Raw genomic sequence first — 13,499 nt, 5'->3', positions numbered from 1 at the left:
AGACTGGGTCAGGAGGTCTGGAAGGCGACTGGAGGACAGGGACTGGGTCCGGGGTCTGGAAGGTGACCACCGGACAGGAATAGGGTCCGGAGGCCAGGGAAGAGGCCACAGGACAGGTAGAGGGTCAGGAAGTCCGGGCTGAGCCGTGAAAGGCGGAGCCATCAGAGGTGGCACCGTAGGTGGCTCTGGAGGTGGGGTCCTGGAAGGCTCCGGAGGTGGAGCCGACGGAGGCTTTAGGGGCGAAGGCCTGGAAGGCTCTGGAAGTGGAGCCGACGGAGGCTTTAGGGGCGAAGGCCTGGAAGGCTCTGGAGGTGGAGCCGAAGGAGGCTTTAGGGGCGAAGGCCTGGAAGGCTCTGGAGGTGGAGCCAAGGGGGGCTTTAGGGGCGAAGGCCTGGAAGGCTCAGGAAGTGGAGCCCATGGAAGTGGCGCCGTAGGAGGCTCCAGAGGTGAAGCCCTGGAAGGCTCTGGAGGCAGAGCCGAGGGAGGTGACGCCGTGGGAGGTGGCGCCGTAGAAGGCTCCATGAGTGAAGCCCTGGTAGGCTCTGGAGGCAGAGCCGAGGGAGGTGACGCCGTGGGAGGTGGCGCCGTAGAAGGCTCCAGGAGTGAAGCCCTGGTAGGCTCTGGAGGCAGAGCCGGGGGAGGTGACGCCGTGGGAGGTGGCGCCGTAGAAGGTTCGGGAGGCGAATCTCTAGAAGGCTCTGGAGTCTCAAGGAGCAGAGCCGTAGGAGGCTCGGGTGGCGGAGCCGTGGAAGGCTCGAGAGGCGGAGCCCTAGGAAGCTCTGGAGTCTTTGGGAGCAGAGCCATGAGAGGCTCGGGAGGTGGAGCCGTAGGAGGCTCTGGAGGGGGAGCCGTAGGAGGCTCGGGAGGCAGAGCCACAGGAGCCTCTAGTGGCCGAGCCCTGGGAGGCTCGGGAGGTGGAGCCGTAGGAGGCTCTGGAGGGGGAGCCGTAGGAGGCTTGGGAGGCAGAGCCATAGGAGGCTTGGGAGGCAGAGCCATAGGAGGCTCGGGAGGCAGAGCCCTGGGAGGCTCGAGAGGCTTGAGGGGGGGAGCCTTGAAAGACTCGAGAGACGAAGCCCTGAGAGGCTTGAGAGGAGGAGGAGCCCCGAAAGACTCGAGAGGGGGAGCCCTGAGAGGCTTGAGAGGGGGAGGAGCCCTGAGAGACTCGAGGGGCGAAGCCGTGAGAGGCTTGAGGGGTGGAGCCATGAAAGACTCGAGAGGGGACGCCCTGAGAGGCGGAGGAGCCCTGAGAGACTCGAGAGGCGAAGCCGTGAGAGGCTTGAGGGGTGGAGCCATGAAAGACTCGAGGGATGGAGCCCTGAAAGACTCGAGAGGCGAAGCCGTGAGAGGCTTGAGGGGTGGAGCCATGAAAGACTCGAGGGATGGAGCCCTGAGAGACTCGAGAGGCTGAGCCGTGAGAGGCTTGAGGGGTGGAGCCATGAAAGACTCGAGGGATGGAGCCTTGAGAGACTCGAGAGGCGAAGCCGTGAGAGGCTTGAGGGGTGGAGCCATGAAAGACTCGAGGGATGGAGCCTTGAGAGACTCGAGAGGCGAAGCCGTGAGAGGCTTGAGGGGTGGAGCCATGAAAGACTCGAGGGATGGAGCCTTGAGAGACTCGAGAGGCGAAGCCGTGAGAGGCTTGAGGGGTGGAGCCCTGAAAGACTCTAGGGATGGAGCCCTGAGAGACTCGAGAGGCGAAGCCGTGAGAGGCTTGAGGGGTGGAGCCATGAAAGACTCTAGGGATGGAGCCCTGAGAGACTCGAGAGGCGAAGCCGTGAGAGGCTTGAGGGGTGGAGCCATGAAAGACTCGTGAGGAGGAGCCCTAGGAGGCTCGTGAGGGGCCCTTGGAGACTCGTGAGGCGGAGCCCGGGAGGGCTCAGAGGGGCGAGCAGAACCCGGCAGAGCCGTGGGAGACTCTGAGGGCGGAGCAGAACCCGGCAGAGCCGTGGGAGACCCTGAGGGCGGAGCAGAGGTCTGCAGAGCCGTGGGAGACTCTGCAGGACCCTCTGAGGTCTTGAGCACAAGACGAGACTGGGGAGAAGGGGCCCTCTTCCTTCTCTTATGTCTTCGGCCAACAGGGGACGTGGCCATGGGGACGGTCGAGGCTACAGGCCCTGGCTCGCTGACCGTGGCAGACATGGGCGCTGGCTCGTTGGCCGTGGCGGGCATGGGTGCTGGCTCGTTGGCCGTGGCGGGCATGGGCGCTGGCTCGTTGGCCGTGGCGGGCATGGGCGCTGGCTTGTTGGCCGTGGCGGGCATGGGCGCTGGCTCGTTGGCCGTGGCGGGCATGGGCGCTGGCTCGCTGGCCGTGCCAGGCTTCGAGGCTGGGGCCGTGACAGGCCTCGTGACTGGGGCCGTGTCAGGCTTAGGGACTGGGGCCGTGTCAGGCTTCGAGACGGGGGCCGTGGTAGGCTTCGAGACGGGGGCCGTGGTAGGCTTCGAGACGGGGGCCGTGGTAGGCTTCGAGACGGGGGCCGTGGTCGGCTTCGAGACGGGGGCCGTGGTGTGGAGCGCTGGTTCAGTGTCTGCCTCCCCCACAGTGAACGAGGAACCAGAGTACAGTAGGGCGAGGTCAATAAACTGAGCCAGGTTAAGGGGGCAGCGACCACCAGGCATTAATGATGAGGTTGGCTCATTCAGACCACATTGAAAAATGGTCTTCAGAGCCACCTCATTAAAATTCACCTGGTACGCCAGGACACAAAAATCCATAATATAAGCCTCCACGGTTTGGCTCCCCTGACGCAAACCCACGAGTTGGGCCGCTGGGTCCATAATGCCGAGGGCGGGGTTATGGGTTACACAACCGCTGCCTCGCATAAAAACCCCTTGGTCAGCGTCTGAAGAGCCGTAAAACCTCTCCGGGGTGGAGAGCTTACGGCGCTCAAAACGCATGGGAAGCATAAACGGGCTCAGGGGCAGACACAGGTGACGCAGGGTGACAAAAATCAAAAATCGCACGTACCTGCTGGCCCTGGGCTGTGAGCCGCGATCATGCTTCCACACCGTAGCTCCTCGCGCTGAATGTGACGTGTTCCTCCGCTCTATTGAGCCGCGCGAATCCTTATGCGGGGCATTGTGACTGTCAACGGTGAGGTTGGTTATTCTGTAGCGAACACACCCACACAAGATGAGACAGTCACAATGTTGGATGAAAACTGCTTTATTAATAAAAGGCAGTCCAGACAAAAGTACAAACAAGGGGCAAATCCAATGAAGAGTAGTCGTGGGAAGCGTAGGGTCAAAAGCCGGGGAATCAAAGATATAACAAGGGGGAAGATCCAATGAGGGAGGTGAACGATAGCGGGGAAAACAGTTAACAAGTAGGGCGATGAACTAGACGAGACTAGCGGGAACAAAGACAGGGAAACGAGAGGAAAAGGGAGTTGGCAAGCTAAGAGGTAATCAAACAGAGGGGTGGTCAAAACTAGACGAGACTAGCAGGGCAACGATACGGGGAACTAAATACAATAACCAACGGGATTCAAACGGAGGGATAGTGTATTTATAGGGGCGAGTGCAGGTGTAGACAATGACAGGTGACGAGACGAGTGCAGGTGTAACTAATGTGTGGGGACAAGAAGCGCGTGAGTGCAGGTGTAAACAATGTGTGAAGATAGGAAGCGCGTGAGTGCAAGTGGTCATAATGTTCAGGCTGATTGAGGCGAGTGCGCCAGAGGGAGGAGATATTTTACGAACAAGAGAGCCCGGGGAAGCATAGTGGGCGTGAGGGCTCGAGCGAGCAATGCGAGCGTCCGAACTCGAAGGGGGCGGAACGAGCGAGTAAGCACAAGGGAGTGCGCGTGTGTGAGAAGGGAGATAGTGTGCGTGTGTGAGGAAGCGGAGATGGGGCAGAGGAATGGGGTTCGTGACACTTTGTGGAAGAAATGTGGTCGGAATTAAATCTCTAATGAACATGATCGGAGATCACTAAAACTTTTAATTGAGTCGCATCGTAAAAATCGACTGTAGAACTCACGGCTATGTTAATAGTGAAAGTAAGACCATTTCCACATGTACAATGCGATGAGAACTTACAGGACTGGGACTAAACAGCTGTGTGGCCACAAGGAAGTTACTTGTTAGTGAGGCTAATCAGAAAAAACTACTTAAATTTGCTAGGGAGCATAAAGACTCGACTGTGGAGCAATGGAAAAAGGTAATGTGGTCTGATGAGTCCAGAAGAAGGGAAGTGCATGAAGCGATTAACAAGTCATGCATAGTGCCCACTATACAAGCCTCTAGATGCAGTGTTATGCTCTGGGGTTGCTTCAATTTGTCAGGTCTAGGGTCAGCAATGTTATCAGCTATATAAATAGGCAATAAAATCAGCTGAATAAAGTCAGCTGATTACCTGAATGTACTGAATGGCCAGGTTATCCCATCAATGGATTTTTTTCTTCCCTGACGGCACGGACATATTCCAGGACAAAAATGCCAATATTCATCAGGCTCAAATGAGAAAGAGTGGCTCAGGGAGCATGAGGAATCATTTCATACATGAATTGGTCATCACAGAGTCCTGACCTTAACCCGATTGAAAGTCTTTGGGATGTGTTGGAGAAAACTCTATTGAGTGGTTCGACTCATCAATACAAGATCTGGGCCAAAAATGAATGCAACTCTGGATGGAAGTAAATGTTGTGACATTGCATAAGGTTGTCAAATCAAAGCTAAAAGCGGTCAAACAAAATATTATAGAATTATTTTTGGCCAGGCAGTGTATATGAGACATTAAAAAAGACATCCTTACCTTGTCAATGCTTGAACCTAACTGATAGTGTTTTAAAATGCAGAAGCAAAATGAAAAAGCACACTTTCTGAAGCAACTACATAATTTCGTGCTGCTTCCATGACTATGTCATGTCACATGGCCGGACTTGAACAGGCCATGTGACAGAGAGTCTAACTCCATGCCGAGAAAAGAGATGCTCTGAACTGGGGAGAGCTTGCTCTTTTCCCAGTTGACCTGAAGCCCAAGACGGCTGAGGTGCCTGAGCACCTGGTCCTTGTGGGCGCATAGTGCCTCCCGAGAGTGAGCTAAGATCAGCCAGTCATCGAGGTAGTTGAGAATGTGGATGCCCACTTCCCTTAGTGGGGCAAGGGCGGCCTCTGCGACCTTCGTGAAGATGCAAGGGTACAGGGACAGGCCGAAGGGGAGGTACGCTCGGCCCTCGAACGCAAATTGTAGAAAGGGTCGGTGTCGTGGTAAGATCGAGACGTGAAAGTACACGTCCTTCAGGTCTACCTCATTGGAGGGTGGCTTTGAGCGTCGCCCTGACCCGAGGAACCAGTCGTCTAGCCGTGAGGGTTGAGGGGAGTACGGCTAGTACGGTTTGCTCTTTTAGAAGAAAACTGTAGAAGCGCACAGGGGTGTGGACTGCACTGGCATGCAGAGGAGGGAGAAAGCCTGGCGATGCTTCATAGATCCAACAGGAAAACTCTCTTTTAGAGGTGAGTGGAACAGAGTGAGGTTTCAGCTCGCTGAACACACACAACCGCTCGGCTCCGAAGAAAGAATCTGACTGAACAGATGCATGATCCCCGCCTTTTATACCTGTATGTCCGGGGGTGGGACATGCAAATTCTGTCCTTTTTCATATTCAGAGGTATCCGAGGCACCCGAAAGAAGCCCATTGTGTCACTACAATTGACACAACATTGAGTGAGTGACAGAAGGGGAACAAGTATTTATAAAGTCATAATCAGCCATTAAAATTATGATTTGATTGAAAGTGTATAAAACACACAGTTGTTCTGGTGCCTCTAGTGTTCATTTCACTGAAAACTGTAGGGAATTTTACCTGAAAACACGTATAACTAGTTTTGCACAAATGTTTATAGAGTCACGTTTTCACTAATGCCGAGTTTACACTAGACGATTTTAGCCCTGATTTTCCACTCGCCGACAGTTAATGGAGATCACCAACAAAAGCCCGAAATCAGAGGCAAATCGGTGCTTGCTCCCGTGAGCGACGATCGCAGTGTGTGAATTTTTCTGCAAATCAGCACACAAACAACTTGGATCGCAAGCTTCTTGTGGACCACCATTTTTAGAGGGAAGAACTCCTGTCTCATGTGTGATCTTACATCATTTCCTGTATGTGTGTTTTGTTGTGAAAAGTAGTTTTGAGACCAGACAGAGTTGTTGAGGATTCTTCTTAGTAAAATGTTTTGTAATGTGTGACACTCTGTCGCCGATCCCTCATGTAATGTGCAAACCACAGCAACTTCAAGATACCCCATTATAGACAGACAGTTGTTTAGTGTGAAAAGAACAGCATCCAGTGACTTAGAAAGTCGTAAAGTGTGTGGGTGGCATAAGAAACCAGGTTGCATTGAAGACACTGAAATTATTTCAGTTCACCTGCTGGACAAGTTGACTGGCAGTATTATCATGTTTATACAGTCTGAGGGGTGATTAGACAGAACCGAGCATTAAAAACATATTATGTTTAAAACGTTATTATTTGGCACAATAATGCTGATATGCCACTGCCGCGCATACTACAGTATATACTATACTTGTGCGTAAACTAAGTACATTAGTTTAAAATCACTCTGTAATGCACACAGGGTGTTGTCAATAGGAACAATAGTGATTGGATCTTATTGTACTGTGTATCTATGTTTTATACATTTGCTCTAACCCTGCATGTTACGAATTTATAAAGCAACCTATAAACCAGATCTCACCCATGTCTTACCAATTATTAGATAGTTTAATGCTGCAAACAAAAGCACAGCTGTTGATGACTATTAACATAACAGCCATAACTATTAAGTGGAGGGACCGCTTCGTTTTTGGTATCCAATGGCATTTTGAAGACAACGACATATCTGCAGTGTACTGCAAATCACAGGAATAGTATTAATATTTGGTAAAGTTTTTTTTTTTAAAGTAATACAAAGGAAAAGATGCTGCAATATATATTAGATTAGAGATTTAGGAGAAGATTAAATGCAGATTAAATGCAAAGGGAAAAAAAGCAGCAATATAATTTTGAATAAATTATGAAGATACTCTCATTTTTAAAGGGTATGCAATGCTGTAATGCAGCAATAGAACTTACGTTAAGTTAAGAGAACCTATGAGAAAAAATGCCAGTTTTTAAGGAATTTGTTAAAAATCAAATACACATCTTCACTGTTGGTTCTGAATTTCTTCCTCGAGTTCCTTCAGTGTTTAATATTGGTGGATATAACAGCTTTCTGTGCTTTAGTGGCACTCATTTCAGTAACTGCAGTGGCTCCTGACACGTGATTCAAAGCTCATTCAGGGCATTTTATTGGCAGGCAAGAAAAATAAATGACACCGTAAAAAAAGCTTTGCTTTGTTGCACACGATATGGTGCGAATGTTCACTCCAGGTGTAAACGGCTCATTAGGAATCTATTGTTTAGTTTCAAAATGTTGATTTCAGTGAGAAATCGTGGCGAAAATTCATGTTTGGTGTACAAATGCCTTAACTTGTCTTTGTGTTGAACAAAATAAATAAAGTTTTAAAGGTTTAGAACACATGAGGGTGAGTAAATAAATGTTCATTTTTGGGTGAACTAAACTTTTAATATGGTTTGAAGTTTTTGTAAGACACTCTTGTAAAAAAAAGAGAACTACAAGAGTACACAGCACTAAAGCTTAGCAGCTCTCTCTAGTTTTGTGCTGACAGGCAAAACTGTGCCTTTGAGCAGCTAACATCATAAGTGGACTCTTTCTGATCCTCTCCATCAAACAGTAGGCAAATTCATCCAGGCATAGTTAGCATAACAAAGGCACAGGACCTGAGATTTAATGCATGATCCACACAACCCACAACCCAAAACTGACAGAAAACATTTCTTCGTCTACTGCACCGCAACCAGCATCATTTTTCATAGACGTAATAGCCGTTTGGCATGAGGCACTTTGCGGCGGCAGTGCTGCGTTACAGGAATATGGTTTCCATGGCGATTACCATGATTAACTTCAGATATACGTGCAATAAATATCCCACTGTGGTGGCATGAATGCAGCTGGGCCATAGGAACTAATGGGACTTTCAGGAGAGTACATTTTTTAATGAAAAAATGTATGAGTCCAAGTGTACATTGTAAAAAATTGCTGTCAATTTACGGCCAAATTCCTACAGCAATCTACCGTGATTCTGAAATACAATAGTTTGCTGTTAAAAATGTTACATTCTGGGAGATCAAGAGCAGGCTCACTGTTAACTGTATAGTTGTATGGTAAATAGCTGTTGTATGTACGGCATTAGGGGAAAATTATATCATCTTGGCGAAAGCTAATGACATTTTGAAACGCATATTTTAAAACCCCCAATGAAAATTTTCGTTTGTGGCACATGGTTAGTGTTCATGATGTTTCTGACCAACACCTCTGTTCTTGAGAAGTCAAATAATAATAAAAACAACATTTGATGCAATGTACATATTAAATGTACAATGTTGCCAGGATTGAACAGTGTATTTTTTGGTACCATGAAAAAACAGCAACAACCTGTACACAGTAAAATAGTATTGCACTGCATTGTGGGTCATAATGGTGAAATACCCATAAGCCTTTGCACTTGAATAAGTATGTATGCTTTGGCAATGCATTTGGGCTACAAAAATAAATCAGTAAATAAAAACATGTACAAACGTTTTTATTCAGACTTCATAGAAGTCTTAGTTTAATTAGTGTTGTTGTTTTGTTATCCAATAGTTGTGTTTTGTTTGAAGTCACCATTATGGTGATTAGTGTTCTCTTGAGCTGGCACCTTGGACCTTCTGTATTATAAAATGATGTTCTTCCAGCCAATCGATTTATGTATAAGTAAAACACAAGTTGTTGCACTGTGCTATTTGGAAGATTAAATCTAAGGACTGTCTGAATGTCTGATCCTACCTTGCAAATGGCACTATATGTGTCAATAGTGATGCATTACACATAAAAGCAAAAACAGTAGAGGATATTTCAACAAAATGATATCAGCAGCATATTGAGTGTTTGATGTTTTTTGAACTTGCAGCATAACACAAAATTACAAGACACACACAGAATTTAACTCTCGGCACACAAAACCAAACAATGGTGACAAATAACAAACATTTAAATAAACATTAAAATACAAATAACTTAAACTGCAACAAAAACAACGTCAAAATAAACCAGTAAATAGTAAAAATTCTAAATAATTTCTTCATGCCGCAGTGCATGCTGGGAACATAGCTGTTAATTTCAACAACAGTAGATAGTATGTAATTTGATGGCTATATGCTGCTAAATTACAGTTCTATACTGTATCTGTAAAAGAGTATCTAGCTGTTAATTTCAGTAACTAAAACAGTTTACAGTAACTTGCTGGCAAACCTGCTGCCAGTTCTTTACTGTTTTTTTTGATGAGAAAATCTTTAACGGAGTAGGTATTTGTGTAAAGTATGTTTGTGTATGTACTGTATGTATATGCAGTAGTGCATTTACTCATAAATAAGGACTTATCACAAATATCCATTCTTTATCAAGTGAACATCAAGTCTAGTCCAAAATCAACCCTTGTAATAAAAATTATTTATCCAAGGCTCACCTGTACTTTTAGATAAGCCACACACAGTAAGCACAAAGACAAACATTCAAAGTCTATTATGCAACCCATTACTGTCTCCATTTGAAATGTGCATTCGGGAGCCTACTGTTCAATTTTAAAACCGCATTAAACTTTCCTGCAGGCTATGCTAAGTACTATTCATAAAAATAAATAAATAATAATTATTTTTTTGATTCCCCATTTTTTCACTTCTTTTAACCAGAAAGCCAGAAGGGTTATGAAGTCATGTGCATGCTGTGATCTCCCACACAAACATAGATTCATTTGGCATTTCCCCACTTCATCAACCTCTATGGCTCCCCCTGCTGTGAAAGGCAAAAGCAGTGTGATGTTTTATGTTAAATAATTCGGTGCATGTTTCCACAGCAAAAATCAATTCAACTACGTAGGGTGCAATAAAAAGTTTGTCTAGTCTTTTTCTGTTTTTTTTTTTTTTTTACATTAATGTTCTATTATCTCCCTATATATATATATATATATATATATATATATATATATATATATATATATATATATATATACACTCACCTGAAGGATTATTGGGAACACCATACTAATACTGTGTTTGACCCCTTTCGCCTTCAGAACTGCCTTAATTCTACATGGCATTGATTCAACAAGGTGCTGAAAGCATTCTTTAGAAATGTTGGCCCATATTGATAAGATAGCATCTTGCAGTTGATGGAGATTTGTGGGATGCACATCCAGGGCACGAAGCTCCTGTTCCACCACATCCCAAAGATGCTCTATTGGGTTGAGATCTGGTGACTGTGGGGGCCATTTTAGTACAGTGAACTCATTGTCATGTTCAAGAAACCAATTTGAAATGATTCGAGCTTTGTGACATGGTGCATTATCCTGCTGGAAGTAGCCATCAGAGGATGGGTACATGGTGGCCATAAAGGGATGGACATGGTCAGAAACAATGCTCAGGTAGGCCGTGGCATTTAAATGATGCCCAATTGGCACTAAGGGGCCTAAAGTGTGCCAAGAAAACATCCCCCACACCATTACACCACCACCACCAGCCTGCACAGTGGCAACAAGGCATGATGGATCGATGTTCTCATTCTGTTTACGCCAAATTCTGACTCTACCATCTGAATGTCTCAACAGAAATCGATACTCATCAGACCAGGCAACATTTTTCCAGTCTTCAACTATCCAATTTTGGTGAGCTCTTGCAAATTGTAGCCTCTTTTTCCTATTTGTAGTGGAGATGAGTGGTACCCGGTGGGGTCTTCTGCTGTTGTAGCCCATCCGCCTCAAGGTTGTGCGTGTTGTGGCTTCACAAATGCTTTGCTGCATACCTCGGTTGTAACGAGTGGTTATTTCAGGCAAAGTTGCTCTTCTATCAGCTTGAATCAGTCGGCCCATTCTCCTCTGACCTCTAGCATCAACAAGGCATTTTCGCCCACAGGACTGCCGCATACTGGATGTTTTTCCCTTTTCACACCATTCTTTGTAAACCCTAGAAATGTTTGTGCGTGAAAATCCCAGTAACTGAGGAGATTGTGAAATACTCAGACCGGCCCGTCTGGCACCAACAACCATGCCACGCTCAAAATGGCTTAAATCACCTTTCTTTCCCATTCTGACATTCAGTTTGGAGTTCAGGAGATTGTCTTGACCAGGACCACACCCCTAAATGCATTGAAGCAACTGCCATGTGATTGGTTGATTAGATAATTGCATTAATGAGAAATTGAACAGGTGTTCCTAATAATCCTTTAGGTGAGTGTACAACCCCTGTATATGTAGCTGATTTTACTGTAGTACTTTTTGAAATGCATTTTGTGCACATCATGATCACATAGGAAATCAACATTGATTGATTCCAATAGTTCATGTAGCCTAATAATGAACCGCATTCAGCCAAATTGACAAGTGGCATCTTCCATCAGACATTTTTGCATCATTTCAAGTATAAACACATTTCCCTCTATGTAGTGTGTATGCTAGTATGTTACATGAGCAACCTCCAACACACAGGTTCTGTTCCCATTGGAATCAGGAAGTATCCCAAAAACAATGGTAAGTGTGATTCGATAATTTTTTACTCAGGTTTTGATTAGGGTGTAAGGTATACACCCTAATAAAATATGCATACCTGTTGTCTGTATTACATAATTAACAACTAAAAACACTAATCCCTTTTGGTGCCAACGTGCGTGTGCACTTCTAGCTTCGGCCACTGGGGGACAGTAATTCAGATTTTGAAAAGCACAGACCAGTTTCAGGAGCAAAACTTTCAACCTACTGTTGCCAAATTCAGTGTGATCAATCTGTTTGTGCAACAATCAGTCACTATCTCAGCGTGTTACTGCATGACATTAAAGCAAAACAAAGACAAATGAAGAAAACACAACGAAAACATAAAAAAAAAAAAAAATGGCATGCTATTTCTCCCAGATGCATCTGAAATTTAATCTAAGCACAAAAGCAACATTTCAATCAGAATTGTCTGAAACAGCTCATCGTAAAAGAGAGAATTACATCTTTTTATGTGTATATGAATGATTGTGGCGTGTATCAGGTTTCGTTGGGTGATCATAAATGAACAGGTTATGTCAAATGCAGAGACATGCAGCAAAATTATCGGAATGATTACATGCTGCTCTGGGTTCCACACACAACATAAACTCACTATAGTGACACATGCCTCTCAGCCGGAGCTGAACGAGTCTCACAGAGTGCACACTCTCATCCATACATACACACGCGCCATTGACACACAGTGGAAAAGGCTTTTCTTATTTGTATACAAAAGACATTTTTCCAAACATCATTTTAGTAAGCAAAAAGCAAGCTGATCGGTTTAGTTGTGATCAATCTGTACTTTTTTGTATAGCTCAATTTTGTCTATGCAGCATGTCATCACTGGCCTTTAACGGAAACTAATTATTTTAAAGCTCCTATTTTATAAATGCTAACCAAACAGTCTCAAATTCGAACTGTCATGATCATAGATCAAGACCACCAAACATTCATAACTCAAAGAGTTATGCTTAGAAGTATGAAGAGGTAAAAGTTACTTCCCATGTCCATTTAAATGCTAATGCCACACAATTCAGATGAATGGAAGTCTATGCACTACAAAAAGTGTAAAATAGAAGTGGAGTTAGAGAGAGAGACAGGAGATTTGATTGAGTCAGAATGGAAAAGTGAGTTTTAGGAGACTTACCGGGTCTTTTCTCCAACTTTCTCCCTCGGCTGCCACAAAGCCGGACTTTGGAGATGAGGATGAGGATCTGTTTCTGGCAGAGCGACTTGTTGGTCTTGGGGCAGGGCTTCCGTTTGTTGGAGACCTGCCGGTTGGCCTGGGGGTCCTTGACTTCTCTGCGCTGTCGGATTAGCGAGCTGGCAAGGGCAGCCATTTTGCTGTGCCCCGCTCACCCGTGGGGTGCAGAGGGTGTCAGTGGGCCACCCACCTGTCCGATCACCCAGGGCCACAGAGGAGAGGAGCACGAATGAGGGCAGATGTTCAGAGTGAAGCAGGGTAACCCACAATAACCGAGGTGAATATTTCACAACTTAATAGTGAACAAAAGGGGCTTGGTTTAGTGGTAAAGGGGGTGGGACAAAACACTTGTGAAGTTCACAATAAACTTATTTGGCTTTTAAACTGTCAGTGTTAGTAATGTCAGTGTTGTATTTCAGGACTTGTTGCACAGCAAATGGACTGGGAAAGTGGTAGTCAACACGATCCATGGAGCCGTACTGGTATTTTGAAAGGTAAGTGAAACAGACAGAGCAACACCATACTCACTTTTGGTCTGTTTCGTCCCTGCTGTTCTGTCCCAGCCTGACTGGCACACTTGCTTCTCTCCCTCAGCTTTTGTTTTGGATCAACCGCTGATCTTCAGAAATCACCCAGATCAGAAATTATTCTGCAAGTCCAGAAAAAAGGCAGGCA

General features: G+C 45.8%; 1 protein-coding gene across 1 annotated transcript in view; it reads right to left on the bottom strand.

The window, feature by feature from the left end:
* The window catches only part of LOC127645132 (fibroblast growth factor 11-like), a 145,284-nt gene extending 132,043 nt beyond the window's left edge, over positions 1-13,241 (bottom strand). The window contains exon 1 of the mRNA XM_052128654.1: positions 12,768-13,241. Within this exon, the coding sequence (XP_051984614.1) occupies positions 12,768-12,960 (193 nt within the window). The 5' untranslated portion in view covers positions 12,961-13,241. The remainder of the gene's footprint in view (positions 1-12,767) is intronic.
* Between the last annotated feature and the right edge of the window lie 258 nt (positions 13,242-13,499).

The sequence above is a fragment of the Xyrauchen texanus genome, chromosome 1, assembly GCF_025860055.1.
Source record: "Xyrauchen texanus isolate HMW12.3.18 chromosome 1, RBS_HiC_50CHRs, whole genome shotgun sequence".
Lineage (NCBI taxonomy): Eukaryota > Metazoa > Chordata > Actinopteri > Cypriniformes > Catostomidae > Xyrauchen > Xyrauchen texanus.
This window is presented reverse-complemented; position numbering and strand designations above follow the sequence as displayed.